The 27,770-nt window shown below is 64.8% G+C and overlaps 4 protein-coding genes across 7 annotated transcripts; 3 read left to right on the plus strand and 1 right to left on the minus strand.

The window, feature by feature from the left end:
• The first annotated feature begins 445 nt into the window (after nucleotides 1-445).
• Nucleotides 446-2,772, plus strand: LOC133281746 (trafficking kinesin-binding protein 1-like). Its single transcript, XM_061477542.1, is given in 4 exon segments — nucleotides 446-583; nucleotides 1,728-1,956; nucleotides 2,517-2,639; nucleotides 2,642-2,772. Coding segments are annotated over 4 exon segments (621 nt in total).
• Nucleotides 2,773-4,624: 1,852 nt separating this feature from the next.
• HAP1 (huntingtin associated protein 1) lies at nucleotides 4,625-10,489 on the plus strand. Of its 3 annotated transcripts, XR_009747573.1 has the most exons (15): nucleotides 4,625-4,846; nucleotides 6,254-6,330; nucleotides 6,421-6,537; nucleotides 6,609-6,709; nucleotides 6,926-7,034; nucleotides 7,125-7,203; nucleotides 7,320-7,450; nucleotides 7,539-7,614; nucleotides 7,699-7,835; nucleotides 7,917-7,984; nucleotides 8,076-8,233; nucleotides 8,378-8,686; nucleotides 8,769-8,988; nucleotides 9,256-9,358; nucleotides 10,044-10,084. XR_009747573.1 is itself a non-coding variant. In XM_061477452.1 (14 exons), the coding sequence occupies exons 1-14, from the start codon at nucleotides 4,750-4,752 to the stop codon at nucleotides 10,390-10,392; spliced, it is 2,028 nt and encodes a 675-aa protein (XP_061333436.1). In that variant the 5' UTR covers nucleotides 4,625-4,749; the 3' UTR covers nucleotides 10,393-10,489. The 3 variants fall into 3 exon arrangements, 2 of the variants coding, with proteins under 2 accessions (XP_061333436.1, XP_061333437.1); XM_061477452.1 differs by lacking the exon at nucleotides 9,256-9,358 and having other exon boundaries at nucleotides 10,044-10,489; XM_061477453.1 differs by lacking the exon at nucleotides 9,256-9,358 and having other exon boundaries at nucleotides 6,424-6,537; nucleotides 10,044-10,489.
• A 2,088-nt stretch (nucleotides 10,490-12,577) lies between these two features.
• On the minus strand, nucleotides 12,578-15,143 carry COPZ2 (COPI coat complex subunit zeta 2). Its single transcript, XM_061477451.1, is given in 10 exon segments — nucleotides 12,578-13,032; nucleotides 13,176-13,277; nucleotides 13,360-13,413; nucleotides 13,625-13,643; nucleotides 13,646-13,701; nucleotides 13,842-13,897; nucleotides 14,267-14,358; nucleotides 14,447-14,528; nucleotides 14,693-14,761; nucleotides 15,123-15,143. Coding segments are annotated over 9 exon segments (534 nt in total). The 5' UTR covers nucleotides 15,141-15,143; the 3' UTR covers nucleotides 12,578-13,032; nucleotides 13,176-13,189.
• A 3,170-nt stretch (nucleotides 15,144-18,313) lies between these two features.
• Nucleotides 18,314-27,309, plus strand: NFE2L1 (NFE2 like bZIP transcription factor 1). Of its 2 annotated transcripts, XR_009747589.1 has the most exons (6): nucleotides 18,314-18,825; nucleotides 23,743-23,937; nucleotides 24,311-24,400; nucleotides 24,678-24,839; nucleotides 25,080-26,840; nucleotides 27,002-27,309. XR_009747589.1 is itself a non-coding variant. In XM_061477718.1 (5 exons), exons 1-5 carry the CDS (start codon nucleotides 18,316-18,318, stop codon nucleotides 26,415-26,417), a joined length of 2,295 nt encoding a protein of 764 aa, XP_061333702.1. In that variant the 5' UTR covers nucleotides 18,314-18,315; the 3' UTR covers nucleotides 26,418-27,309. The 2 variants fall into 2 exon arrangements, 1 of the variants encoding a protein (XP_061333702.1); XM_061477718.1 differs by having other exon boundaries at nucleotides 25,080-27,309.
• Nucleotides 27,310-27,770: the final 461 nt, after the last annotated feature.

The following is a 27,770-nucleotide window of genomic DNA, read 5'->3' on the forward strand; positions in this document are numbered from 1 at the left end:
GGTTTTCCTGCTCTGCGGAAGAGGCTGAGGCTGCGGAGGGGGGGAAGGGAGCTGAGGACACGGCCCTTGGGCACAGGGAGCATCCCACGGTGTGGGCAGCCCCAGTGAGGGCTGTGGCAGGCACAGAGCACCCGGGCTTGGGGATCACAGCAGAACTGAGCCCGTTCCAGCTGGGAAGTGGGGCAGCGTCAGGATGAGCAGGGCAGGGTTATGGCTTTGGGTGCATGGAGAGACCCATTGCTGAGGGCTGGGATCCAGCACTGCGGGAGCCGCATCCTGGCCATGTCTGTGACTTCAAGGGACGTTCCCAGCTCAGGAGGGCTCCACAAGGGCCCCCCTGGGGACACCCCCTGCGCTGGGGCCAGGGCAGGGTGGCAGCGGCGCCCACATCCCAGCCATGGGATGAAGCCACCCGCGGCTGCACGGGCAGGGCAGGAGCCGCACGATGGCACCGGGCAGAGGGCACCGGGCTCAGGTCTGCGCCTGCCCCCTGACCAGGGCCCTGCTGCTCCCGCTGCTGCCCCGGCACCACCGCCCTGCTCCCATGGGGCAGGTCCCGCATCAGCCCAAGGGCAGGGGCCGGGTGCGATGGGAGCTGCTCGGACGGGTCCGGACCCGGCTCTCCCTGGGTGCAACGAGTGCAGGAGCGGGGCCAAGAGCAGGCGCAGGGCTCTGGCAGCCCCGGCCCCGCGCTGACCCACACCGGGCCCCATCCGCGGAGCCAGCGCGGGCAGCGGCAGCCCCGCAGCACGGTGGGTCCCTTCCTGCGCTGGGGGCCATGGGGGGGGCTGCGGGTTTGGGGCTGCGGATCTGTTCCTCGGGCGGATTGAGCCACCTGAGTCTGACGGTTCCAGTGCCGGGGGGCAGAGACTGGGGCCATGGGCGTGCTCGGGGGTGTCCGTGCTGCCTCCCGGCTGTGCAGGGTTTGGGGGCGCTGCGGAGGTAACGGCGATGCCCTGGCACGGCCCTGCTGGAGGGGGGGGGGAGCAGGGGTGGAGATGGGGCACGGGGCTCCGGGCCGGGCACAGCGGTGCCCGCAGCGGCTGCAGCCGGAGCCGGGGCGCTGGAGGGGGCAGGAACGTGCTGGTTTATGGCCTGTCCCGTGATGCGTTTATGGCCCGGCCGGGCGCGGGTGCTGCCCAGCCCTGCCCGGGGCAGCGCGGCGGGTCCCGGCTCCGCATCCTGCAGCGGGCGGGGAGCAGGTTCGCAGCCGAACTTTGCCCTCCGAGGTGGGGCTCCGCAGGCTCCCATGCGTCTGCCCGCTCCGAGCACCTCCGCGGCTCCTTCCTCTGCCCGCTACCACGGGCAGGGACCCGGCAGCGAGCCCGGGGAGGGGCGCAGGCTCCTGCCCCATCCCTTCGGAGCATCCTCTCCCCCCTCCGGCACCGGTGCTGATCCGGACATCACCAAGTGTTTGCTTTGGTGCTGAGTGCCCCGTGTCACGTAGTGGAGCTGAGCAGGTACGATGACCCGGCGCCATCCCGGAACTGCGCCGTGTTCGGCAGCAGTGGGGCCTGTCCTGGTGCTGCCTGCTCCCCTTGTCCCCATGGGGGGACCCGCGGCCCTGGCCGCGCTGTCCAGGTCCCCACAAGCCCCGGCTGGGCAGATGCTGCCCATAGGGAGCCTTTAACCAGCGGGCAGCGTGCTTGGGGACAGGACCCGGAGCGCGGGGTTCAGGATGTGTCCCTGGTCCCCAGAGCATCACCCTAACGGCTCCTTGTCCGCAGGCAGGGGCCGCAGGAGGGACTCTGCTGCCCAGTGCTGCTCCGGTGAGCCAGGGTGGAAAGAGCTTCTCCCATGGCCCCCCCCACGTAACAGCAGCCAAACTGGACACCGTGGTCCCACCAGAGACCCCCCCCGGCCACCTCCAGCGCAGCCCGGACTCCCCCGTCACTGCCCTGCCCCACACCAGCCCCACATCCACAGGCAGATGCTGCGATGCCGCAACCATCACTGGTGGGTAGAGCCGGGTTGTGGTGGGGAGTGGGGCGAGGGGATGTGGAGCTGGGGCAGCTCCGGGCTGGTCCTTTGTCCTGTCCCCATCTATGACTGGAGCTGAGCCACCCTCCTGGCATCCCTCACCCCACACCAGCATCCCTTGCCCCATGGCATCCCTCTCCCCACAGCAGCATCCCTCTCCCCACAGCATCCCTTGCCCCACACCAACATCCCTTGCCCCACGGCATCCCTCTCCCCACATCATCCCTCACCCCACACCAGCATCCCTCGCCCCACGGCATCCCTCACCCCACACCAGCATCCCTCGCCCCACAGCATCCCTCTCCCGCTGAACCCCAGCGCTGCTCTGTCGGGCAGAGCGTGGCCAGGAGATGGCAGCAGGACCCTGCCCGCAGAAAGGGGGAAACGGGGAGGCGAGAGGGGTTAAGGTTAGGACCTGGGGGGGGATCCCCTGTTTGCCACCCTATGGGGGGTCCCCCAACCCCCGGTCCCTTCACGAGTGTCTCTGGGGAGCTCCCGGTGCCCCCCACTGCTGAGCCCTCGCCCGGTGCCCCCAGAGCCGTGCAGCGGCGATGTCCCCGAGGTGGAGCTCAGCAGCCTCCTGCGGGAGCCGCTGCCCCGTTACACGCTGCGGGCCGACACCGTCTTCGGCTACGACCACGAGGACTGGCTCCGTGCCCCCCCCGGCCCCCGGGGCCCGCGGCCCCGCTCACGCCCCGGCAGATGGAGGAGACGCTGCGGTACTTCCGTGAGTGCGGGGTCAGGGCGGCACCGGCGCTAATCGCCGCTAACGGGATAACAGCAACGGGATAACAACGGGATAACAACAACGGGATAACAGCAACGGGATAACGGGATTGCGGAGCTGGATTTCCTCACCCGGAACATCCCGCTCTAATTCCGGCAGCGGCTTCTGCTGAGCCAAGCCGGATGCTCGGGGAGAGGCTCCGGGGTACCCCAGGACCCCCTGCATGGCCCCGCACCCCCCTCGTTGTGCCATGGGGGGGACACGGGTGGCAGAGGGGTCACCGGTGCCCCCAGTGCTGCTGCGAGCCGCTGAAGGGGATGAGAAGCCCCGGGGTTGGGGGGGGCACCCACAGTCCCCATGTGGGGCAGGGGTGATGCCCCCCATGGTTGCTGTTGGCTGTGGGGCACTGATGGATGATCTCCGCTTCTCTTCTGCCTCCGGCCTACGTGCGGCGGGGACAAGATTAGAGCGAGGGGCTGGATGTGGGGCAGTGGGAGACAGATGGGGCTGAGGCCCCTGCCTGCAACAAGCTGGGGATAAACCCCCCGTCGTGCTCCAGCTTTCCCCATCCATCTGCTCCCCTCCCTGTGCCACCGGGTGCAGCCCCCAACCCCCGACACCAGCACCCCCCAACCCAGTGGGGGATTGAGCCCCAAAGCCCATTTAGGTGCCATGGGGCAGGAGCAGGATGTGGGTGCAGCCATGGGCCGAGGGTCACGTTTCTCCCTGGCTCCAGCACCGCTGTGGTGGGGGCTGGCTCTGCCTCATCCCCTTACCCAAACCTTTAAGCTGCCGTCAGAAATAGCCCCCTGTAATCTGGCTTGTGCACAGACACGAGGGACCTGGCGCTGGGGATTAGGAAGAAGCAGCTCCTGCCTGGCCAGGAGACCCTGCTGTGTCCTTGGGGTCCCTGGCTGGGTGCCCTGGGTTGCTGCTGGGTCCCTGCCCTCACTGGGAGAGACCCTGGTGTGAGGGGCTGATGCTGGGGCTGAGGGTGCCCGGCTCTGGCCCCAGCTGCAGCAGGGTTATGGCAGGACGAGTTTTGGGGCAGCGGGTGGGTGGGAGTCCAGGAGGCAGGAAAAGGCATCATGGGATGAGGAGGGGCAGCTCCAGCCCCAGCCTCATCGACCCATCACTGAGTTTGGTGCTAATGAGGACTGGCACTGGGGCAGGCCGTGCGTATGTTGGCATTACCAGCATCACGCTGAGCCGTGGGGCCGTGGGGCTGTGGGGCCCTCGCCGCCGCCCTCCCGCCCTTGAGGCCTGCGTACGTGCCGGGCTGCTCCTCCATCATTCAGCCCATGATTTATTCAGCTCCTGCTTCCGCGCTGGTCGTGGCTGTGGGGCTGCAACGGGGGCTGCAGTGTGGGGCACGGGGCCAGGCTCGTGCCAGCCCCTGCTCGGGGTAGGGGGGTGCTGATGGATGGAAAAACCCTTTCCCAGCTCAGGGACCCAGCAGGGCCCAGCACTGCCCTGGGCACCGGGCAGGCTCTGTGCTGAGCGGGTTGGGTGATGGTGAAGCACCCAGGCCTGGGCAGGGAAAAGCTGCGCTGTGGTACCCGGGGACCCCAGCCCTGGATGAGAGACCCAAAACCTCCCCTCACGCCTAAGGGGCAGAAGCTGCATGACCCCATTGGGTCAGCCCTGCAAAGGGACCAGCAAACCCACCACGGCCACATCCATGGGGATCCCTGTGCCCAGACCCCCCCCCCCCGCCCCGCATCCATGGGGTAGGGGCTGGGAGGTGGAACACATCACCCGGCGGCACCGGCACCCCTGGGATTGTCCTGATGGGTCCCCAGGGTACCCCGGGGAGCAGCAGCCTCTGTGACCCGATCCAAAGGGATCGGGCAGGAAAGGGCAGCCCCAGACCCCCCCCCCCCGGCCCCTCCAGCTCCGCCCCCTGCCCCACTCTCGGTCACGATCGCGGTGGGTGGGAGGCGCCCGGGCAGGTGCGCGCAGCCCGGACGATGCCATAAATAGGGGCGAGCTGCGCGGCGCAGCGCTGCGCTGCGCGGGGGGGCTCGGTTGGGCGCAGCGCGATGGAGATCTGGAGCAGCCCCGCTGCCTACGATGAGCGCAACGGGAGCGCGGAGCGGGGCGGCGGCACCGACCCCATCGCCCGGGAGCTGGAGGAAGGTGAGGGCGGCCCGGGCCGGCCCTGCCGGGGGGCAGCGGAGCGGGGTCCCTGCTGGGGGGTGCTCGGTCCCCGCTCGCAGCGCTGAGACCCGGAGCGGGGCTCTGAGCTCCTGCAGCGCTGGGTAGGGGATAGGGGCCCGGCCAGGTCCGTGTGTGCCCAAGGGATGGAGGTCTCTGTGTGCCCATGGGGTGGGGATCCCTGCGTGCCCATGGGATGGAGGTCTCTGTGTGCCCATGGGATGGGGATCCCTGTGTGCCCAAGGGATGGAGGTCGCTGTGTGCCCATGGGATGGGGATCCCTGTGTGCCCATGGGGTGGGGATCCCTGTGTGCCCATGGGATGGCGGTCGCTGTGTGCCCATGGGATGGGGATCCCTGTGTGCCCACGGGATGGAGGTCGCTGTGTGCCCATGGGGTGGGGGTCCCCGCATCGCCCCGCACCCCGCTGGATGAGGCCGGCGCTGGGGCGGTGTTTACGTGCTTGCAGCGCTCAGCCCCCTGTGTCTGCCCGGGCCCGCCGCTCGCTCAAACCGTAACGATGCTCATGCTCTAATTACTTCCAATTAACGGCTCGGGGCCTGACGAGGTGCACTTGGGGACCCTGCAGGGAGCAGCTGCTCTTGGGGTGCGGGAGGGGGATGAAGCTGGGGTTGTCCCCTCTCCCCATGGATGTGCCCGCTGGGGTCCGTGCCCACTGGGGTGCAGGGGACCAGCGCCGCGGGGCAGTGGGGACCGGAGGATGGGGGTTGTGGGGTGGGAGCACTGCTGTGACAACGCACACATCACTGCACACCCCCCCCAGCTGGGGCGGGGTAATGGGATTTGTGCGGCTGAGCCTCCCGTTAACCCGCTTTGTCTGCCCGACTGCGGGCTGAGGTCAGGGGAAACTGAGGCACCCAGGGCAGGGCTGGCTCTTGGTGAGGAGGGAGCTGGGGACGCTGCCTCCGGGCCCGTCTCGGCGTGGTGCCACCCGCTGCTGTTTGTACCGGAGCTCCTTGCTGGAGGTGTCGGCTCCGATCCCATCTCTGCTGCCTGCCTCTTCCCATCCCTCCTTCCCATCTGTGTGCCCTGCGGTGGGGCTGGCGCTATGGGAGCAGCGGGGGGGGTGGTGGTGTCAGCATCCTTCTTTGCCATCCCAAGAGGCAGCAGGGGTGGGGGTGAGGTGGTAGCACCCCGTTTCCCGTGGTGCTGACCTGGCTGCGAGCATCCCTGTGCATCTCTGCCCTCTGCATCACGGCTGGTGCTGCCAAGCAGATAAAAGCTCCTTTTTGGTGGAGCTGCTTCGTGCCACCTGCCGCAGCGACCTCCCGTTTCCCCCATGGGCACCCCTGGGGGTCACTGATGGGAAGCGGTGACACGGGGGGACAGTGCTGAGCGGCTGGGGTCACCCTTCGCCCATCTCCCCCAGTGCTGTGCGCTGAGCGGGTGGCCAGGATCACCAAGACCTACCACGACATCGATGCTGTCACCAACCTGCTGGATGAGGTACGGCCATGGGACCCCCCCCATGCAGGCTGGGGACAAGGGGGCAGAGCAGGGGCCGGGCTGGGGCTGAGCCGGACCTGCCCTTTGCAGAAGGAGCGGGACCTGGAGCTGGCGGCGCGCATCGGGCAGTCCCTGCTGAAGCAGAACCGGAGCCTGACCGAGCGCAATGAGCTCCTGGAGGAGCAGCTGGAGCTGGCCAAGGAGGAGGTAGCGGCCCCCGGGGTCCTGGGGGGGTGCAGTCCCTATGGCCGTGCCCTGATGCCCCTTTCCCGTCGCAGATCGCGCAGCTCCGCCATGAGGTTTCCATGCGGGACGATCTGCTCCACTTCTACACCACTACCACAGAGGAGAGCGAGCCCATCTCCTGCTCCTCTGCGCCGTGAGTGCGGGTCCCTATCCCAGGGCTGACCCTGGGGCATTGGGCCTGGAGCCGTCACCATCCCTGGGGTAGCACCGGGGCTGCTGCTCTTTCCCCTCCTACAGCAGCCGTGGGTCCAGCCCCACAGAGCTGGGTCCCTGCAGATGCCTTCTGGGGGCAGTGGCAGCCGCATCCTGCCCGCTCTGCGGTGCTCAGCGCCCTCCCTGCTGCCCCCAGGTTGCAGCGGCCGGAGCCCTCGCTGTCCCTGCAGCAGTACTTCCAGTACGAGACCCTGCAGCAGAAACTCAAGTGCCTGGAGGAGGAGAACCAGAAGCTTCGCATGGAGGTTGGGGGGCACCTTTTGCTGTGCCCACCCCTGCCCCACTCCCTGCGGGTCCTGCCCATCGTGCTCAGACCCTCTGGCCCTCTCCCCCAGGCCAACAACATCACAACCGAGACCTGTCGCTACGAGGAGCAGGAGCAGCAGCTGATGATCGACTGCGTGGAGCAGTTCTGTACGTGGGCTTTGGGGGGCTCGGGTTGGGAGGGGGCTGCAGGCACTGCCCAGCACCGCTGCATGGGCTGGGGAAGGGGTGGCCCTGGCGGTGATGGAGCCCCCGGCCCCCCGCAGCCGAAGCCAGCCAGCAGGTCGCCCAGCTCTCGGAGGAGCTGGCCCGCAGGGCCGAGGACACGGCGCGGCAGCAGGAGGAGATCAGCCAGCTCCTGGTGCAGGTCGTGGACCTGCAGCGCAAGTGCCGTGCGGTGAGCGCCGGGGTACCCGTGCCATGGCGGCGGGGTGGGGGGGACACGCACAGGGCGCAGGTCCCTGAGCCCCCGCTCCTGCCCGCAGTACGGCGCCGAGGTGGAGGAGCTCCAGCAGCACTTGGCTGCGGCGAAGGAGGGTGCAGCAGCAGCTCCGGATGGAGGTGAGCCCCTGGACCGGGGGGGGGGTTCCTGGGTCCTGCCCGGGCACCACCGGGGCCGTGTCTGAGCGGTGCCGGTGCCCGCAGCTGCGGGACTTGCAGGAGAAGTACACGGAGTGCGGGGGATGCTGCAGGAGGCCCAGGAGGAGGTGAAGAGCCTGCGGAGCCGCAGCCTGCCCAACAGCACCGTCAGCCGCTACAGCACAGCCAGCCTGCTGCCCGTGGTGAGCTGAGCGCGGTACCCGGGGCTGGGGGCACGGGGGGGGCTCTGCTCTCCCCTCTCACCCTGGTCCCCGGGTGTCCAGGACTCGCTGGCAGCTGAGATCAAGGGGATGATGAGGAAGGGCGCAGACAGCTCCTCCTCGGACTACAAGTGAGTGCATCGGTGGCTCATGGCCCTTGGGGGGGGGGGGATCCCTGTGGGGCTTGGCTCAAGGATCCACCCCTGCTCTTCCTGCCTGCAGGAGCTGTCGGCGCATCTTTGAGACGGTGAAAGCAGTGAACCAGGCGGCCAAAGCCAAGTCTTGCTCCGAATCCCCCCGAACACACAGGGCTCCAAGCCGTGCTCTGCTGCCCCTTCCATGGGGAGCAGCACCCCCCGCACCGGCTCGGAGGGTGCCCGGTGAGTGCCGGGGGGGGACACACGACACTCGGGCTGGGTGCTGCTGATGGAGCTTTGATGCCACAAGCCTGGGGCCGGCAGAGCGCTGGGGGGGTGCAGCGTGGGTCCATGGCCATGCGCTCCCTAACGCTGTGCCCCCGGCAGGGGCGAGGGGCCCGGAGCGGAGCCGCGGGCAGCGCCGGGCCGGCAGGACCTGGAGGCCGCGGTGCTGCGGCTCTCGGTGCAGCGGCAGAGCCGCGAGGACGAGCGCTCCTCCCTGGAGGCGGAGCGGGAGCGCAAGCTCTGGCTGCGGGACGGGGACAGCTCCAGCGGCTTCCTCAGCCCCAACGACAGCATCGGCTCCACCGGCACCCACCGGCTCTGCGAGCTCGGAGCTCACCGCCGGCTCCGGCTTCTCCCTCGGCTCCCTCTCCTACCTGCCCGACAAGCTGCAGATCGTGAAGCCCCTGGAAGGTGAGGGATGCGGGGTCGCGCTGCGGGGCTGGATGTGCCCTGAGGGTCCCCATGGCTCAGCTCTGTGTCCCCCCCGCCCCAGGCTCGGTGACGCTGCACCACTGGCAGCAGCTGGCGCGGGCCCAACCTGGGCGGGATCCTGGTGCCCCGTCCCGGGGTGCTCACCAAAGACTTCCGGCACTTGGACATCGACCAGGAGCACGTTTACAGCCTCGACGACCTGGAGGAGGACGACGTGGACGCCGGCTCCTTCCAGCTGCTCCCTACCTCAACCCCCGCCAAAGCCAAGGAGCGCCCCGGGGGTGAGCGGCTGCGGACGGGACGTGACCCCCCCAGGGATGCTCCCGGTCCTGCCCCTCGCACCCCCCCTGCGCCAGCCCGGCCCCGCGGGGATGCTCTGCCTGCGGCCGCCCCCGTGGGCTGAGCCCTCGGCCGGGAGAGGCATCAGCTCCGGTCCCCGCTTGTCCTCGGAGCTGGAGCCCTTACCCTCAGCTTTGCTCCTCCCATCCCGCCCCTGCTGTGTCGTGCCCCCCCGTTCCCGTTAACCCCGTGTCTCCTGTCCCTTCCAGTGTTCCTCTCTGTTAACAACCTCCCCCAGACCCCGTCCACCTTCACCATCACCACCTGCCACATCCTCCACCCCACCACCGCGCTCACCACGGTGACACCCAGGTAAAGCGTGGGCCCCCCCCACCGCCTGCTCTGCCTGCACCGCTGTAACCCCCCCGCCCTTCCAACGCTCTGCTCCTCACCTCTGCCTCATTGCTCTGTGCTGGGAGCCCCTCACAGAGCGATGCTCGGTGCTTGGGATGCTCCCGCCTCTGGCTGCTTGTGCCTGGGGCTGTGCAGCCCCCCCCCCGGGCCCCTGCGCTGCAGCCCTTTGATGGGAAGAGCACCCTTGGGGCTGGAGTCGCTTTCCCTGCAATGGACGCGGCTTCCCTTCTCTTGGCACTCGTGCATCCATCCACTAGGACCGTTCCCCTTCCTTAATGAGCTTTAGTTAATTAGTTTTAGTGCTAATGAGCCCCTGTGGGGCTCGCTGGGGGCCGGTGTGAGCTGGAGGGCACTGGACACGACCTTGCATGGTTGGGAACCACTTGTGGAGCAGCAGCCCCGGCCCATTCTCTCCTGGCTGCCAGGGAATGTGCGTGCGTGTGTGGATACCAAGGCTGTAGCCCCAGCACCGTGCCTTGAGCTTTGGGGTGCTTGGGCAATGGTGCAAGGGTTGGGGTCACCCCCAGCTCGAGGTTCATGAGGGGAATGAGCATGGAGGAAAGGGGAGCCCTGCTCTGTCTCAATACCTGCAGCAGCATCCCCCAGCCACTGACCCCCTCTTCTCCTCTCTCTTCCCCTCCAGTCTGTATAACGCGGTCGTGCCTTCTTGTGGGCCCTTTGAGGGGCTGAACCGCGGCAGCCCCTGCCCAGAGCTCTCTTCTGGCTACCCCAGCACCACCAGCACCCCCGTGGGACTCGTCAGGCTCCTCCTGGGCCGGGGCATCCTCCCCTCGGTGCCAGGGCTCCCCCGTGCTCATCCCCGGCCCTTCCCCACGGCCGGGGGGCAGGAGGGACCCCGGCCCCGGAGCAGCATCTTCAGCTTGAACCTGGTGGAGAAGCTGCAGCGCCTGGGGCTGGACACGGTGGTGGCCAGAGGGGAGATGTCCTGCACCCGGGGACAGCACAGGGGGGGCCGGGGTGCGCTGACCTGAAGGTGCTGCAGTGCCCGGAGGCTCAGGATGAGAAGCGTTGTCTTCATGGTCCAGCCCTGGGGCGATGGAGATGGGGCAGCCCCAGCACTGGCACCTTGGGGTGCTGTGTTTGGCTCAGCACCGCTCCTAAAGGGATGGGGAGAAGGGAAGGATGTGAGTCCCATGGGCTGAGATAAGAACAGTCCAATAACTAAAGTACGATACAAAGCCACTGCTACCACCGCTCATGATAAGGGGAATATGAAACTAAAAGGGGAATCGAAAGCAATAAACACAAGTGACGCTCAATACAATTACTCAGCACCCACTGACTGGTACCCAGCGTGACCCAAGCAGCGATCTGGGCCTTCCGAGTGACTCCCCCATGGGAGCAGGGGGTGGCCGTGGGGAAGCTTTTGAGGTGTCACTCGTGCTTTGGGGTGCGGAGACAAAGGGCGCTTTGGGGTCCACGTGGTTTGGGGTGACCGCAGGAGGGGCTGGGGTATGGGGGGGTGTCCCCAAGGGAGAGGCGTCCCTGTGATGGAGGGGGGTGACAGAACTGGGGCGTCCCCCAGGGCCGGTTGGGGGTCCCTGGGGTTTGGGGGGTCACAAGGGGGTGGGGTGTGATGGGGAGGGTCCTGTCGAGGGCTCCCTCGCTCCCCAGTCCCGCCCGCAGGTGGCGCTGCAGGATAAGGGATGCGCAGTCCCGCTAGGGGCGGGGCTAAGACGGGGAAGGGCGTGGTCATGCCCCATATAAGGAGTTTACCCAGCGCGGGGCGGAGATATGCAAATGAAGCCACCGCCTTGCAAGGGAGCGTCGAGCAAGAGTCGGCGGTGAGAGTCAGGATAGGGACGCTTCCCATCCCTTTACCCTTCCCTTCCCTTTTCCCTTCCCTTCCCTTTTCCCTTCCCTTTTCCCTTCCCACCCCTTTCCCCTTCCCTTTTCCCTTCCCTTTTCCCTTCCCTTTTCCCTTCCCTTTTCCCTTCCCTTTTCCCTTCCCATCCCTTTCTTCCTTCCCTTCTTTTCCCTTCCATCCCTTTCCCTTCCTCTTTCCTTTTCCCTTCCCTTTTCCCTTCCCTTCCCTTCCCTTTCCCTTCCCTTTCCTTTTCCCTTCCCATCCCTTTTCCCTTCCTTTCCTTTTCCCTTCCCATCCCTTTTCCCTTCCCATCCCTTTTCCCTTCCCACCCCTTTTCCCTTCCCTTCCCTTTTCCCTTCCCTTCCCTTCTCTTCCCTTTTCCCTTTCCTTCCCATCCCTTTTTCCTTCCCTTCCCTTCCCTTCACTTCCCTTTTCCCTTCCCTTTCCTTTTCCCTTCCCTTCCCTTTTCCCTTCCCATCCCTTTTCCCTTCCCATCCTTTCCTTTTCCCTTCCCATCCCTTTTCCCTTCCCTTTTCCCTTCCCTTCCCTTTTTCCTTCCCATCCCTTTTCCCTTCCCTTTTCCCTTCCCTTCCCTTTTCCCTTCCCTTTCCTTTCCCTTCCCATCCCTTTTCCCTTCCCATCCTTTTCCCTTCCCTTTTCCCTTCCCTTCCCTTTTCCCTTCCCTTTCCTTTTCCCTTCCCATCCCTTTTCCCTTCCCTTTTCCCTTCCCTTTTCCCTTCCCTTTTCCCTTCCCATCCCTTTTCCCTTCCCTTTCCTTTTCCCTTCCCTTTTCCCTTCCCATCCCTTTTCCCTTCCCTTTCCTTTTCCCTTCCCTTCCCTTTTCCCTTCCCATCCCTTTTCCCTTCCCTTCCCTTTTCCCTTCCCTTCCCTTCTCTTCCCTTTTCCCTTCCCTTCCCTTTCCTTCCCATCCCTTTTCCCTTCCCTTCCCTTTTCCCTTCCCTTTCCTTTTCCCTTCCCTTCCTTTCCCTTCCCTTCCCTTCCCTTCCCTTTCCTTTTCCCTTCCCTTCCTTTCCCTTCCCTTCCCTTCCCTTCCCTTTTCCCTTCCCTTCCCTTTTCCCTTCCCTTTCCTTTACCCTTCCCTTCCCTTCCCTTTTCCCTTCCCATCCCTTTTCCCTTCCTTTCCCTTTTCCCTTCCTCCTTTCCCCCATTGATCTGCAGCGGTTTCAAAGGATGAAGCTGCAAAGAGCATATTTCCCCGGAAAACCCGAAAATGTCACTTCTGCCCCCAAAGGAAACACAAAGAGCAAACGACCCCCCAGCACCCGGCCTTGCTGGGCCACCCCCGGACCCACCGCCCCACAGGGCTGACGGAGGGAGGACGTGGAACCGCGGAGGAAAGCTTTATTTGTGGCTGGGAGCGGGGGGGAATCGCCCCCTTCCATCAGGGGCTCATTTTTCCCTTGGTGTTCTCAATGCTGGAGGCAGACGGGAGGCCTGGATGTGGCCAGAGTCGGATGGGGGATGCTGCGTCCTGCTGCCCGACGCTGGGATCCCACCGTTCCAAAGAGCCGCTCCAAGGGGAGCGGTCACGTCCATAGGGATGGCGCCGTGTTCTCCTTGAGGAGCTGCAGGATCGAGACCCTGGGGATGGGGATGGGGTCAAGCTGACCACGGGGTGCCATTCCCAGCCAGATGCATGGGTTCCCTTGGCTGGGAATGGGGGGGGACACCTCATGCCAAGCAATTATGGGTGCTAGGGTGCACCCCATCTCCTTGCTAAGGGGTGAAGCTGGGCAACCCCCCATTAGCACCTACCTGGGGCACGCTCTGCTCAGGCACCAACCTGGAGGAGGGAAGGGGATCAACAGCTTTGGCTGTGGCAAAGGGACCCATGGGGTGCCCTGATGTGAAAAGCATCCTCTGGACACCCATCGGGACCCTGACCCCAATCCCTGCCTATCCCCTGGGGACAGGGAAGGGTTTGACCTCCTCAGTGCTGCTTATTTGTGGCTGTTCCCTGAGCCCTTCTGCTCCGAGCTGCCTGACAGGTAGTCAAAGAGGACGAAGCCGTAGGGTGCTGGCTCTGGGAACCTTGGGGGGGAAAGAGGGTGAGGAGGGTGCAGGAAGGAGGCAGGAAAGAGGAAGGCCATGGAGCGGGATGGGTGCCCTCACCCGCAGGCTCAGGCGCTGGATCACTTGCTGTGGGTCACTCTCCAGGATCACCCTGTGGAGCAGAGCGGTGCCGATCCCACCGGGATCCCCCATTCCCGGCTGGGCTCCACGGGGCTCCACCACCCCGTGCCTCAGTTCCCCTCCCTGGGCTGGAGGAAGAGCTGCAGCGCTGGGGGCAAAGAGGGGTGCCCAGCTCCCCCTTGGCACCATCCCAGCACCCAAGGGACCCCCTGCGCCTGCACCCATCCCCAGCAGGAGCTCACCCCCTGTCCACGATCTCTCCACCACCAGGAACGTCCCCTCCATGTTAGCCAGCAGCCGGCGCTTCTCCACCTCCTTCCTGCGGGCGAGCGGGTGGGAGGCTGGAGCAGCCGCTCCCGGTGATCCCATGTGAGGCGCTGGCAGCCGGACCCCCTCATCCCGGGATGCCCTGCCTCACTTTCCCCATGCGTTTGGAGCCGAGTGGCTCCAGGGACTCACTGCAGGAGGTGGCTGAGAGCATCGAGGAGGCAGGTGAGCACGGACAACAGCATCAGCTGCGGGAGAAGCGGGGTGTCACTGGGGCCATGGGGGTGCCCTGTGTGTTAGGGAGGCCATAGGGGTGCCCTGTATGTCACTGGGGCCATGGGGGTGCCCTGGGTTTCATGGAGCCCATGGGGGTGCCCTGTGTGTCACTGAGGCCATGAGGATGCCCTGGGTGTCACTGGGGCCATGGGGGTGCCCTGGGTTTCACTGGGGCCATGGGGGTGCCCTGGGTTTCACTGAGGCCATGGGGGTGCCCTGTGTGTCACTGAGGCCATGGGGATGCCCTGGGTGTCAGGGAGGCCATGGGGGTCCCTGGGTGTCACTGGGGCCATGGGGGTGCCCTGGGTGTCACTGGGGCCATGGGGGTCCGTGGTTCCCACCTCATTCTCCTGTCCGCCGCCCACCACGTAGAAGCAGAGGTCTCCGCTGCTCCTGTACACGACGGTGAGTCCCTGCAGACTCGCGACTTCACCTGCACACAGAGCAGCGTCAGAGCCCCCCCGGGGATGCTGCTGCCCTCCCCTTTGCAGCCGGGTGTCCCCCCCCCGTCCCCTGCTCACCGCCCGCCCGCTGGCTCTGCCTGAAGATGCTCCTCTCGAAGGCCAACTGCTCCTTGGCCGTGGGGAACGTGCTGTCGTAGTACTGCGGGTGGGCAGGGGCTCAGCCATGTGCCGGGACCCCCAGGTTGCCATCAGGACCCCCAAGGTCGCATCCAGGACCCCCGCAGCCCGGCAGGGGTTGGTGCTGAGCCGGGTGAATGGGGGGAAACTGAGGCAGGGGGTGTGGGGGGGGTGTCCGGGCTTCACCTTGGCCAGGAGGCGCTGCCCGAGGCTGTCCAGGACGAGCAGAGCCTTCACCGTGTACAGGGAGGGCTCCTGGGGGCCGGGGGGGCTCAGTCCCGGCCACCCCCGGCTCCGGGTATTGGGGACCCCGCTGCTCCCTTGGCCCGCCCCGCTCCTTCCCCCCGCCCGGTTCCCCCCATTCCTTCCCATTCTCTCTCCGCATTTTCCCTCTTCCCATTCCTCCCCTCTCCCTCCGTTTTCCCCCGTGGTCCTCCCCCTCTGTCCCGACCCCGCTTTCCCCCGCTCCCGTTCCCCCTCCATGTTTTTCCTCTTTTCTCCCCCTCCCACGTTTTCCTTCCCGTTTCCCCCCCGTTCCTCCCTATCCCGCCGAGGCCGCACGAAGTTCCCATTGAAGGCTGCGCGGTCCCGATCCCGATCCCAGTCCCGGCCGTACCGGCCCCGCAGGCTCCATGTCCCCGTCGCCTTTGTCCACCCCCCCAGCTCCCGTTCCCGCCCCCCCCCCCCCGGCCCGCTCCGCCCCGGTCCCCCCCTCCCCGCGGTACCGGAGGGAAACGGGGGTCTCCGGAGGGGGGGGGGTGTGTGTGTTGATCTCCAGCCCCCTCCTTTGGAACCAACACCGGGTGGGGGCCAATGGGGTGGGATGAGAACAGGACCTCCCCCCCCCCAAAAGCCAAACCTCACCCCGGGGGGTGGGGGGGGCTAAGTTCTCCCATGGGGAAGGGGCTCCACGCACCCCCCCCTCTGCTCAGCACCGGGCACCCACAGGGCTGGTGCCTGCCCGAGCTGGGGCCGCTGCCAAACGGTCCCCGGGGGGGGGACACACACTAAAAATAACCCCCGAGGGGCTCGGGTTGCTGGGGGGAGGTTGGGCACCGGGGCTGGCAGCACCCCCACATTCCTCATTCCTCCCCGTGTTGGGATCCAGGGCCGGCTGCGGGTGATGTGGCCGCGCCCCGGGTTGTTTTCCAGGAGGGCAGGGAGACAAAGCAAGCTCCATGTGGATGTGGGCGCTTCCAGGCTCCGGTGCCTTTCCTGCTGGTGGATGCTCCGGAGCATCCCTGCTGCTGGCATGAAGGGGCTCCGGTGGCATTGCCACGTTGGGCATGCAGCCTTGGGTGGGAACCCTCACCCTGCTGCGTGCTGGAGCCCACGCTCCTTTTCCATGGGTTCTCTTTAGGATGAACTATTGTCTCTGGCATCCTGTTTGTTGCTGGGGCAGGGAAGAGGGTGTCTGGGTTGGGCAGGAATAGCAGGCCCGGGTGGTGCTGCTTGGCTGCCCTCACCTCCTACCTGCCTTCCCTGCCAGCTCTGCCCTGTGGGTGCTGGTATCGATTTGGGCCACACCGATCCATAGGGAAAGGTAGAAATAAGCTGCTCAGAGGCGATGGGGTTGAGCTGCGCGGTGCTTATTTAACAGCTCCCATTGGGATCACCACGGCTCCCCTCCCGCAACACCTTTAACTTCCAGGGCAGGTTTAGATGGAGCTGAGGAACAATTCCTTCCCTAGAGGGTGCTCAGGCATTGGAACAGGCTGCCCAGGGCAGGCCTGCAGTCACTGTCCCTCAGTGCCATGGGTCAGCGGTGGCCGAGGCAGTGCTGGGAATGCTCAGACTGGGTGCGTTTGAAGGTCTCCTCCATGGTTCCATGGTTCTGCCACCTCCGCTGCCGCCGCTCTCCCTGCGGATCCAAGCGCCTTGTGTCCAGCTTGCATGGGGCAGGCCCTGGGTCCCGGTGCGGTTGGGCTGAGCTCCATCCCTCCCCTCCGCTGGGCAGTTACAGCCTCACAGGGCACTGAAAGCCGGGGCCTCGTTCACCTGCCCAAAGCCAAACCCGCCCGTGGGTTCCTGCGGTGGGGCACGAGTCCAAAGGGCAGCCCCATGGATACCCCGCGGGGCACCGAGCCCCTTGCCGGGGATGGAATGAACCCGTTCCCGGCAGCTCCGGGCGCAGGGCGCCGCCAACCGGAGCCGCCTCTGAGCCCTTGGGACCAGCGACGGGCGGAGGGGGGGGGAGCACGCACGGGCGCTGCCCTGGCCGCGCTCCAGCGCCGCCTCTGAGTCACTGCGGGGCCCGGCGGCGCCCCGGGGCCGGCCTGGACTCAGTGCTTCCGGCGGCCGAGCGGGCCCGGGGGCCCCGGAGCCGGTGTCGGGGGGGGGGGGGGGGGCGGCTCCGCCATGGCGGCTGCGGGCCTCGCCCTTCGCTGAGGGCCTGGGGCGCCGGGTGCCATGGCAACAGCTGCGGGGCGAAGGGGCGGGGCCGTTGCCTCGCGGGGATTGGTGCTTTCCGCTGCCGCTCAAGCGGCAGGGTCCTGCGCGTCGTCTCATTGGCTGCTGTTGCTGCCGCTCTGCGGAGACTTCGCGTTCTATTGGACGAGGAGCCCTGTCACTCAGGGCCGGGTCGCGTTGTCTCTGTTCTTTTCACCGATTGGCCCGTTGCGCCAATTGGCAGCTCAGCCCGCCTGCCCGCGGGGCGGCGGGGGCGGGAGCAACGCCTCTGCCCCGCCTTTCATTGGTCCGCCGCTTTCTCCCGCCCTCCCCTTCGCAGGCGCCGATTGGCGGCGGCGCCGCGCGAGGCGGGAGGGGGCGGTGGTTGGCCAGGGCGGGGAGCGGGAGCGGGGCCGGCGGCGGGGCCGGGACCGGGACCGGGATCGGGATCGGGATCGGGATCGGGAGGGCGGTGGCGGCCGGCGCCGAGCGGGTAACGGAGGGGGGGGGAGCGGAGGATGGGGGGGGAGCGGCGGGGTGGGGGTGGGGGGCGGGTCACGAGGAGGCGCCGGGGGGGTCTTAAAGGGGCCGCGGGGTGAGGGGGGTTTATGAGGGAGGCGGCGCCTGCCCCCCCCCTTCCCCCCCCCCCGCTCCCCGCTCGGCAGCACCGGGCCCGGCCCTGCCCCCGGGGCGGGGATGTTTTGGTGCCGGTGGTGGCGGAGCGGGGCCGGAGGCCTCGGGAGGGGAGGGGGGGGGGGAGCTGACGCGAGGGGCTAAGAATAGCGCGGGGAGGGGAAGCGCGGACAATGGGGAGAGCGGCGGGGCCCCCGCTGTGAGCCGGGGTCCGGGCGCCGAGGGAGGGAGGGAGCCGCCTCCGCCGCGGTGCGTTACCGGGGCGCTCTCCGGTTACGTTTCAGCTGCTGATGAAACCGCAGCCGGGAGCGGAGCAGGGCTCGGAGCTTCCATGAGCGGGACCTTTGGCTCGTAACCGGCGCCTTCAAGGAGCGGCGGGGAGGAGAAGGGACAAAGGAGCAGGCGGAGGAGGGAGCAGCCCCCGGCCTGGAGCAGGGGGGGAGCCGCTGGATGTGGAGGGTTTGGGCAGTAAGTGACCGGGTCCTCGTGTACCTGGAGGAGAACTGGGGCGGGGGGGGGGGAGGCCGAGTTTGGTGCTGCTCGAGCTTTGGAGCCCTCAGTGGAAGCCCCAAGTGCTGAACCCAAAGCCTTGACTGTGCTTGAAGCTCCCATCCTGAGCACCGAAGCCGCTGCTTTGCTTGGTCGGTGTGAAAGCGGGGCAGGGCGAAAGCCAAGCCACCCAACCTGTTGTGTGTGGAGCAGCCAGCCAGCACCGCCGTGCTTTCGGTGCCCTTTCCGTGCATTCCCAAACCTTCCTCTCCTTCCTTTCTCCCCCTCGGCCTCCAGAAATGCTTTCTCTGAAGAAATACTTCACCGAAGGCCTCATCCAGTTCACCATCCTGCTCAGCCTGATCGGCGTGCGCGTGGACGTGGACACCTACCTGACCTCGCAGCTCCCCCCGCTCCGGGAGATCATCCTTGGCCAGAGCTCCGCTTACACCCAGACCCAGTTTCACAACCTGAGGAACACCTTGGACGGTTATGGCATCCACCCAAAGAGCGTAGACCTGGACTATTACTTCACCGCCCGCAGGCTGCTCAACCAGGTGAGGGCCCTGGACAGGTTTCAGGTGCCCACCACCGAAGTCAGTGCCTGGTTGGTGCACAGAGACGCCGAGAGCTCCGTGGCTGGTGCTCAGCCCAGCGCCGGCATCGCCCTAGAGAACGGCAGCGGCCTCCAGGATGGGAGCAGCCCCGACGCCGGGGTGAGGGAGAGCGGAGCTGAGCAAGGCTTTGGGGAGGAACTGGAAGATCTGGGAGCGGTGGCTGCCCCTGTCAATGGCAACCTGACCAAAGAGGTAGGCAGGAGCCTCTGTGGCTGCTGGGAGTGGGGGGGTGTATGTGTATGTGTGTGTGTTGCCCTTTGGTACCCACCTGAGCGAGCAGCGTGATGCACGTTGGGTTTAGTGCTTGGGAACAGCAGTTCCTCACTTGGGATGCTCCATTAGGATGCATTTAGGGGCGCCTGGGTTACACGTGGGGTGGGTTTTCCTTGTTGTTTCTCCTATCCTCAGCCTGAAAGCAATAGCCAACGGAGGGGGAAAGGGTCGGGGCCAGCGTTTCGCCCTCTGCACGTGGCTTTGTGTTGCGAAAGCGATGGGACGAGGCTGGGAAATAAACAGGGGCGTTGGGTAACAGCTCCTCCCGGGGCCGGGCGGGCGGTTGGCTTCCTGGGTGCTGGAGCTCCTCCAGCGCCCGTGCTGATGGCCGGGCTTTCATCACACGTGGGTGGGGAGAGGTGAACTGCAAAGTGCTTCCTGCCTTGGCTTAGAACCTCCCCTGCCTGAGCCCAGCCTCGTGGGGCAGGCCTGGGCCCCGGGTCCTGCTGCTCTCCTCCCTTCCCGGCACCGTTCTCTTTGTCTCATGGGGGGGAACCTTCGTGTCTTGTGCTCCAGATGTGCTCCCCCTGGTCCCCTTGCATTGAGGGGCCGGTTGGGCTCGGGCTCGTGGCTCCTGTGTGAACAGGGCTGGTTTTGAGGGGCGAGCGTTGTAGGGATGGGGCCTCGGGGATCCCATTCCATCAAACCCCGCTGGGGGTGTGCAGCCATCGACCTTGGGGGTGTCACCAAGGGGAGGTCGCGTGGGGGGCTGCAGGCCCCCTGGTAATTGAGAGAGGTGATTCCCTGGCTTGGGAAATGCCTTGTGGAGGTCCTGCATGGATGACTCTGCTGTCCTTCCCCACTCCGGTGATCGTGGTTGATGGCATCAGGTCCTTGGAGCGTGGGGAAGCTGGGATCAGGTTTTGGAGAGGAGGCCTTGGGTCTGAGGCTGGGAATGCTGCTGGTTTCCAGAGGCCTCCTTGTTTCCATGTTAAATGCTTGCTGTTCTTGCTCTGCTCTGGAGCCAGGCTGGGAGAGCTGGGCTGGGGCAGCCTGGAGAAGAGAAGGCTCCTGAAGGGGAGACCTGAGAGCAGCTCCAGTGCCTAAAGGGGCTGCAGGAAAGCTGGAGAGGGGCTTGGGACAAGGGCCTGTAGGGAGAGGCCAAGGGGAATGGCTTGAACCTGCCAGAGGGGAGACTGAGCTGAGCTCTCAGGCAGAAGCTCTTCCCTGTGAGGGTGCTGAGGCGCTGGCACAGGGTGCCCAGAGAAGCTATGGCTGCCCCATCCCTGGCAGTGTTCAAGGCCAGGTTGGACACAGGGGCTCCATAGGTCTCTGCAAACACAGCCCAGTGCTGCAGGGTGCGGGTCTGGGGCTGCACCTTCTCCATTCCCAGTGCTGAGGCTTCCTCTGGGTTCCGTCTCCTTTGGGAGCAGTGGGGAGGCTGTTGTTGAGGCGCTGCCAGGGGCACAGCACCAGGCACCAGCACCAGGACATCCCCTTGTCCTCGTGCTCCCACCCCATGGCACGTTGCCCTTGGGATGCGGTGTGACATTCCAAAGCATCCGAGCTCCGAGCATCCCCCCAGCAGGCTTCTCTGGGGGGTCTTCATCCCAAGCAGCTCCCATCCTTCCCAACGGGAATACCATGTGAGCTCTGCCATCTGCAGCCTCCAGGGACACCTGCAGGGTCTCTTCCTCCCCTCCTTTCTTAGGTGCTGGATGATGATGATGATGATGAGGTGCAGCTTTAGGCTTGGGGAGTCCATTTTTCCATGACTTTTTTCCCCAGTGCTTACAGTATTGTGGCTCACCTGGGCCTGGCACGACCTTGCTGAGGGAGTATCCCTGTTTTTTAGGGATAAGTTAAAAATTATCAATCAAATTATTCTATTGATCTGATTATTCTATTAGTGATCTAATCATTCCATTAGAAATCTGATTATTCCATTATAAATCTGATTATTCTATTATCTATATGACTCCATTATAAATCTGATTATTCCATTATAAATTGGATTCTTCTATTATCAATATAATTATTCTATTAGAAGTCTGATTATTCCATGAGAAATCTGATTATTCTATTATCAACCTAAATATTCTGTTACCAATCTAATTATTCCATTATAAATCCGATGAGTCCATTATCAATCTAATTATTCTACTGTCAATCCAGTTATTCCAGGATCAATCCACCCCTTGCCTGGGCACCACGGGAGCATCCCAAAGAGGGGAATGGGGTTATTGCATTCCAAAGCGGGGGGGGATGGGGGTTATTGCATCCCAAAGAGGGGGAACGGGGGTTATTGCATCCCAAAGAGGGGGAATGGGGGTTATTGCATTCCAAAGGGGAGGAACGGGGGTTATTGAATTCCAAAGAGGAAGAAGGGGGGTTATTGCACTCCAAAGGGGAGGAACGGGGGTTATTGCATCCCAAAGAGGGGGAACGGAGGTTATTGCATCTCCAAAGAGGGGCAGTGGGGGTTATTGCATCCCAAAGAGGAGGAACGGGGGTTATTGCATCCCAAAGAGGGGCAATGGAGGTTATTGCATCCCAAAGAGGGGCAATGGGGGTTATCGCATCCCAAAGAGGAGGAATGGGGGTTATCACATCCCAAAGAGGGGCAATGGGGGTTATTGCATCCCAAAGAGGGGCAATGGGGGTTATCGCATCCCAAAGAGGAGGAATGGGGGTTATTGCATTCCAAAGGGGGGCATTGCGGGTTATTGCATCCCAAAGAGGGGCAGTGGGGGTTATTGCATCCCAAAGAGGGGCAATGGGGGTTATCGCATCCCAAAGAGGAGGAATGGGGGTTATTGCATTCCAAAGGGGGGCATTGCGGGTTATTGCATCCCAAAGAGGGGCAGTGGGGGTTATTGCATCCCAAAGAGGGGCAGTGTGGGTTATTGCATTCCAAAGGGGGACAGTGGGGGTTATCGCATCCCAAAGACGGGGAATGGGGGTTATCGCATCCCAAAGAGGGGCAATGTGGGTTATTGCATCCCAATGAGGGGCAGTGGGGGTTATTGCATCCCAAAGAGGGGCAATGGGGGTTATTGCATCCCAAAGGGGGGCAATGGGGGTTATTGCATCCCAAAGAGGGGCAGTGGGGGTTATTGCATCCCAAAGAGGGGCAATGTGGGTTATTGCATCCCAAGGGGGGGCAATGGGGGTTATTGCATCCCAAAGAGGGGTAATGGGGGTTATTGCATCCCAAGGGGGGGCAATGGGGGTTATTGCATTCCAAGGAGGGGCAATGGGGGTTATTGCATCCCAAAGAGGGGCAGTGGGGGTTATTGCATCCCAAAGAGGGGCAATGGGGGTTATTGCATCCCAAAGGGGGGCAATGGGGGTTATTGCATCCCAAAGAGGGGCAGTGGGGGTTATTGCATCCCAAAGAGGGGCAATGGGGGTTATTGCATCCCAAAGAGGAGCAATGGGGGTTATTGCATCCCAAGGGGGGGCAATGGGGGTTATTGCATCCCAAAGGGGGGCAATGGGGGTTATTGCATCCCAAGGGGGGGCAATGGGGGTTATTGCATCCCAAGGGGGGGCAATGGGGGCTATTGCATCCCAAAGAGGGGCAATGGGGGTTATTGCATCCCAAGGGGGGGCAGTGGGGGTTATTGCCTCTCCACCCCAGCTTTGCTCCTCATCCAAGGGCCCGGGCGCTTCCCTCTGCAGCATTGGGGGCGGGGAGCCCCGGGGGGGTGGGGGTGGGGGATGCTCCGGTTCCCGGGGCCGGCTCCACACCACCGGGATATAAATACCGGCGGTCATGTGATGAGCTGGTGCTCGGCTCCCCCCCCCCCCCCCCGCCGCAGCCGGGCGGGGATCTCCTTACACTTGGGCTCGGTCCCGGTGGGGGGGGGGAGGGGGGGGGCTCCCCGGTGCGGGGGGGGCTCCGGTGGGGGCGGGGGGGGTGTTCAAGGTCACCCCCGTTCCCCCCCGCCCCCCCTCCCCCCCAACCGGAGGCGCTGCCCCCCCCCTCCCCCCGGTGCTGCGCAGGGCGAGGCCGGGCCCGGGGGGGGGCGGTGGCTCCGCATCGGCAGGGCTGTGCGCCGCGCGGGCGCTGATTGGCTGAAGCGTCAGCCCCCGTCGTTGGGGATTGGTCAGGGCGGTGGTCCCCCGGTGGCGCGGATTGGCGGCGGCGTTGCGAACGGGGCGTGTCTTAGCGGCTCATTGGTGGAGAAGGGGCGTGGCGTGGCGCGCGGGTGGGCGGGGCTTGGCGGCCGCCGCAGCCAAGGTAACGGCGGGGGAGGGGCGGGCGGGGCTGCGCCGCAGCCCGGCCCGGGCAGGGCGGCGGGGACCGGGCCCGGTACCGGTGAGCGCAGGGCCCGGGACGGAGCCGCAGCTGCCGCGGGGGGGGGGGTGGGAAGCGGCCCCAGCCCCGCCGAGCCCAGCCCAGCCCAGCCCAGCCCCCGCGGCCGCCCCGGGCCGGCCATGAGCGCCGCCGCCGCCTCCCGCCGCCGCCTGCCCCCGCCGCTCCCCCGGGGACCATGATCGGTGCGAGCCGCGGCCCGGGCGGCAGCTGGGGACATGAGAAAGGTACCGGGGGGGACGGGGGGGCGGCTCCATCGCCGGTGCTGGCGGTGCCCGGTACCGGTGGTGTTGGAGGGGGGGGGGGTCGCACACTGCGGCCCGGTGCCGGGGTTGCATCAGGTGGGTGGGAATGCGGGGATTTTCCTGCCGCGCACCCCACCCCTTATGCAAATGGCCGGGATGGCTCCAGGGGCGGATGGATGCGAGGCGGCCCCGGGCGGGCCCAAGCGGGTGTCCACGGGCGGCGGGGCGGGGAAGGAGCCGCAAAGCCGCGGTGGGGACCCCCGGGAGGCGAACGGGGCACGGGGAGAGGGGGGGGCCGGGGTTGAAGGGCTGGCGGTGGTTGTCTTGCAGGACATCGATTTGATTGACATCCTGTGGAGACAGGACATCGATCTGGGCGCCGGGAGAGAGGTGTTCGACTACAGCCACCGGCAGAAGGAGAGCGAAGTGGACAAAGAGCTGAGCGATGGGGACGGCTGGAGGAGAGAGCTCCTGGCCAGGAACCTCTTAGTTGATGGGGAGACCGGGGAGAGGTTCCCTGCGCAGGTAACGCCCCGCAGCCGGGTCCCTGGGGCCACCGGAGGGTGGTGGTGGGGAGGGGGGCTCTGCTTTCCAATGGGAAGGGTGGACGGAGCTGCAGGAGCAGGGCAGGGGGGGAAAGGAGCGGGTCCTGGGCCGCAGGGAGGGTGAGGGTGCCGGGTCCTTGTGGCCGAGCCGAGTCCTTGCGCTGGCGGGAGGGGAGCAGCGATTCCCTGCTCCGCTCTGACGCTCTCCAGAGCAGGAGGATGGAGCCACTGGGTGGGGCCTCTGGCTCTTTTTGGATGCGCTGGAATAAAGCCCTGCTGGAAGGAGCTCCTTGCTCATCGTCACCATCCCCATCACCTCCCTCATCCCGGGGCTGCCACTGTGTTACCTGCAGGTGCCCGGTGCGGAGGATCAGACAGCGCTGTCCCTGGAGGAGTGCCTTAGGCTGCTGGAGGCCACCTTCCCGTTCGGGGACAATTCGGAGGTGAGTGGATGCGGTGATGTCCTCGGCTCCTCCTGGATCCCTTAATGCAGACCGCAGAACCAGCAGTCAGTGGGGTTTGCCTGCTTAGGGGAGGCTCGAGGCAGGTCACAGTTAAGCATTTCTGTCCTTGCTTCTCATCGGTTCAGAGAGGGACAACTGCACCCAGTTTGCTCTGAACAAAGGGGAGCTGATTGCCCACATGGAGGGGTGAAGGGGGGTTCGGGATCGCTGCCTTCCCTCCCCGTCCATGGCCTCACTCTTGCCTCCTGGGCTTCAGTTTCCAGCTGCGGATGTGTCCACCCTGAGCGAAGCCGTGCCCGGCGAGAGCCGGCCCGCGGGCGGCCAGCCCGGCCTGCTCCCCCCCCTGCTCCCCGAGGCCGAGTCGCCCTTCGACCTGGAGCAGCAGTGGCAGGACCTCATGTCCATCATGGAGATGCAGGTGAGCTCATGGGGCGGCCGCTCGCCGCACTGGGGCTCGGTGCTGCACCATCGGGCTGTGGCGCTTTGGGTCGTGCCTCGACCTGCGCGGTGACATTGCGTGCGTGGTGCTGGATTCACCTTCCCGCAGCCAGTCCCGCAGGATTGGGCTCGTTTGGCAGATCCAGAAGCATCGCCCTGCTTTTGGTGCAGCGCAGGAGCGCGGCGCCTTCACCGGCCCCGTCCCGTGTGTCTCTTGCAGGCTATGGAAGTGAACACCACGACCGCCGAGCCCCTGTACAACGGCACGAGCGGGGACCTGCTGGCCTCCAACTACAGCCTCGCCCCCAACACTCCCATCAACCAGAACGTCAGCCTGCATCAGGCCTCCCTGGGTAGCTGCTCGCAGGACTTCTCCCTCTTCAGCTCCGAGATCGAAAGCCCCTCCATGGCCGGCGGCTCGGCCCTGCTCCAGCTGGCGCCGGACAACTCCACCGGCCTCAACACCACCTTCGGCTCCACCAACCTGAGCGGCATCTTCTTCCCCCCGCAGCTCAACGGCACCGGCAATGAGACAGCGGCCCCCGAGCTGCCCGACCCGCTGGGGGGGCTCCTGGATGAAGCCATGCTGGACGAGATCAGCCTGATGGACTTGGCCATCGAGGAGGGCTTCAACCCGGTGCAGGCCTCGCAGCTGGAAGAGGAGTTTGACTCCGACTCAGGTCTTTCTCTGGATTCTGGCCACAGTCCTGCTTCTCTGAGCAGCTCCGAAGCCTCCTCCTCCTCCTCCTCATCTTCTTCCTCCTCATCCTCTTCCTCCTCCTCCTCGTTTTCCGAGGAAGGAGCCGTCGGCTACAGCTCCGACTCTGAAAACGTGGACTTTGAAGAAGCGGAAGGGGCGGTTGGATACCAGCCAGAGTACAGCAAGTTCTGCCGCATGAGCTACCAGGACCCATCGCAGCTCCACTACCTGCCTTACCTGGAGCATGTTGGCCACAACCACACCTACAACATGGCCCCGGGGGCCCTGGATCCCGAGGAGCCCAAACTGCCCAGCGCCGGGAAGAAGAGCAGCAAGGAGAAACCGTCCGAGTTCCTGGACAAGCAGATGAGCAGGGACGAGCATCGCGCCCGCGCCATGAAGATCCCTTTCACCAACGACAAGATCATCAACCTGCCCGTGGAGGAGTTCAACGAGCTCCTCTCCAAGTACCAGCTCAGCGAGGCTCAGCTCAGCCTCATCCGCGACATCAGGAGGCGAGGCAAGAACAAGATGGCTGCGCAGAACTGCCGCAAGAGGAAGCTGGACACCATCCTCAACTTGGAACGGGACGTGGAGGACTTGCAACGGGACAAGTCCAAACTGCTCAGGGAGAAAGTGGAATTCCTTAAATCCATCCGCCAGATGAAGCAGAAGGTGCAGAACCTGTACCAGGAGGTCTTCGGCCGCCTGCGGGATGAGAACGGGCAGCCCTACTCGCCCAGCCAGTACGCGCTGCAGTACGGCACCGACGGCAGCGTGCTCCTCATCCCGCGCGCCGCCGCCGCCGAGCAGCCGGTGCGGCGCCAGGACCGCAAACAGAAGGACCGGAGGAAGTGACGGGATGGGCGCCGCGGGAGGAGCGGGACACTCGTTCAACTGGGAGAACTGGAGAAGGGCTGAGCCTGGAAGTACTTAGAGGAACTTTCAATGCCTTCTTATCCGATCCTATCTTCTCAAAACCACGACCCACACCAACCCAACCCACACGAGCAAAGGGGACTGCTGCCGGCGGGAGACACTGCGGGACCTGCGGGCGGAGCGCTGGGGGCTGCCCGCCGCCGGAATTCCACAGCTTTGGAATCCTTTGAGCGCAGGACACGAGCTGGCAGCACTGGCGGTGGGCTTGGCAGAGGCGGATAAACAAACTACTGTTAGGAACTGGCTTTAAATAAGAGAAACAAAAAAGAGATTTAAGCAAATGAACTTAAACCAAGTGATAGGAGAGACATTTTCTGAACTTCCAAAGTTCTGTGATTTCAGGTAGTTGGTTTATTATTATTTTTCCTTTTCCCTATTTTATTTTCCCGTTTTTTGTTTTGTTTTTTTGTTTTTTTTTTTCTGGTTTTGGTTCTTTTTTGTTTTCCTTTCCCTCGCCCCGTTTTTGCCATCGGTGTGTGTGACTCGATCCGACTGAATTCCAGATTTACCCAGCATCCCTTCCTAGAGCAGACCGGTGCACACATGGCAACACGCGTGCTGTGACTTCCAATTAACCCTTGCCAGGCTTGAGGAAGCTCACAGGGAGAACCGGGTACGTGTGGAGGAGCTGTGGAGGGCTTTCGGGAAGGGGGGCACTGGAGAGGGGTAACAGAACCGCTGTGCTCCGGGTCCCCCCCCCATCACCACACTCAGAGCATGTCACTGCCGCCGCGCCAGCGCCGCGCTGGGCCGGCACACGCAGCAGCCTGCATGCAAACGCTGTCGTCTCCCATGCGAGGGCCGGGAGCTGGGCGAGTGCACGGCAGTGCACAGCACAAGGGGAGCAGAGGGTTTAACCCCTTCCCTGTCCCCCACCAAGCCGTGGGCTCGTCACTCATAGAGCTTATAGACAGCCGTTAGGATTCCTGTTCCGTAACCGCGCTTTGATTTCTTGGGGCTTCAGCCCTGGTTTTTCCCTATAGGGTCTTGAGTGCTTGTGTTGAGTAAAAGAAACATAACAAAGGGAGAAGCCCAACCGTTCAAAGCTGCTCAATGTTCTCTTTGCCATACCGAAAGATTCCGTGTAACCGTGTGATCACATTATAGGATTCTCTTCTGTCCCTAGGTGTTGGTCTGACTTCCTTTGTTTTCAGGAGGGGGGTGGGGGTAGTGCCTTGATCACTGTCCGTCTCCGCCACGGAGGCGATCCTATGAAGCTGTATTTGCAGTATAGCACAGCTGGGAGCCGGCCGACTTTACCAGCAACCGACA

The sequence above is a fragment of the Pezoporus flaviventris genome, unplaced genomic scaffold (genome assembly GCF_033815535.1).
Source record: "Pezoporus flaviventris isolate CSIRO_AGI_PZ_B2104156 unplaced genomic scaffold, CSIRO_AGI_Pfla_v1 ptg000107l, whole genome shotgun sequence".
Classification (NCBI taxonomy): Eukaryota; Metazoa; Chordata; class Aves; order Psittaciformes; family Psittacidae; genus Pezoporus; species Pezoporus flaviventris.

What these genes read in the sequence shown, in the direction of transcription:
- HAP1 (XM_061477452.1), top strand. Translation starts at nt 4,750, where the DNA reads ATGGAGATCTGGAGCAGCCCCGCTGCCTACGATGAGCGCAACGGGAGC. An exon ending in ATCTCCTGCTCCTCTGCGCC is followed by an intron (nt 6,710 to 6,925) that starts GTGAGTGCGGGT and finishes TGCTGCCCCCAG; the next exon opens with GTTGCAGCGGCCGGAGCCCT. An exon ending in CGACTGCGTGGAGCAGTTCT is followed by an intron (nt 7,204 to 7,319) that starts GTACGTGGGCTT and finishes GGCCCCCCGCAG; the next exon opens with CCGAAGCCAGCCAGCAGGTC.
- NFE2L1 (XM_061477718.1), top strand. Translation starts at nt 18,316, where the DNA reads ATGCTTTCTCTGAAGAAATACTTCACCGAAGGCCTCATCCAGTTCACC. An exon ending in GGGAGAGGTTCCCTGCGCAG is followed by an intron (nt 23,938 to 24,310) that starts GTAACGCCCCGC and finishes TGTTACCTGCAG; the next exon opens with GTGCCCGGTGCGGAGGATCA. An exon ending in CGTTCGGGGACAATTCGGAG is followed by an intron (nt 24,401 to 24,677) that starts GTGAGTGGATGC and finishes CCTGGGCTTCAG; the next exon opens with TTTCCAGCTGCGGATGTGTC.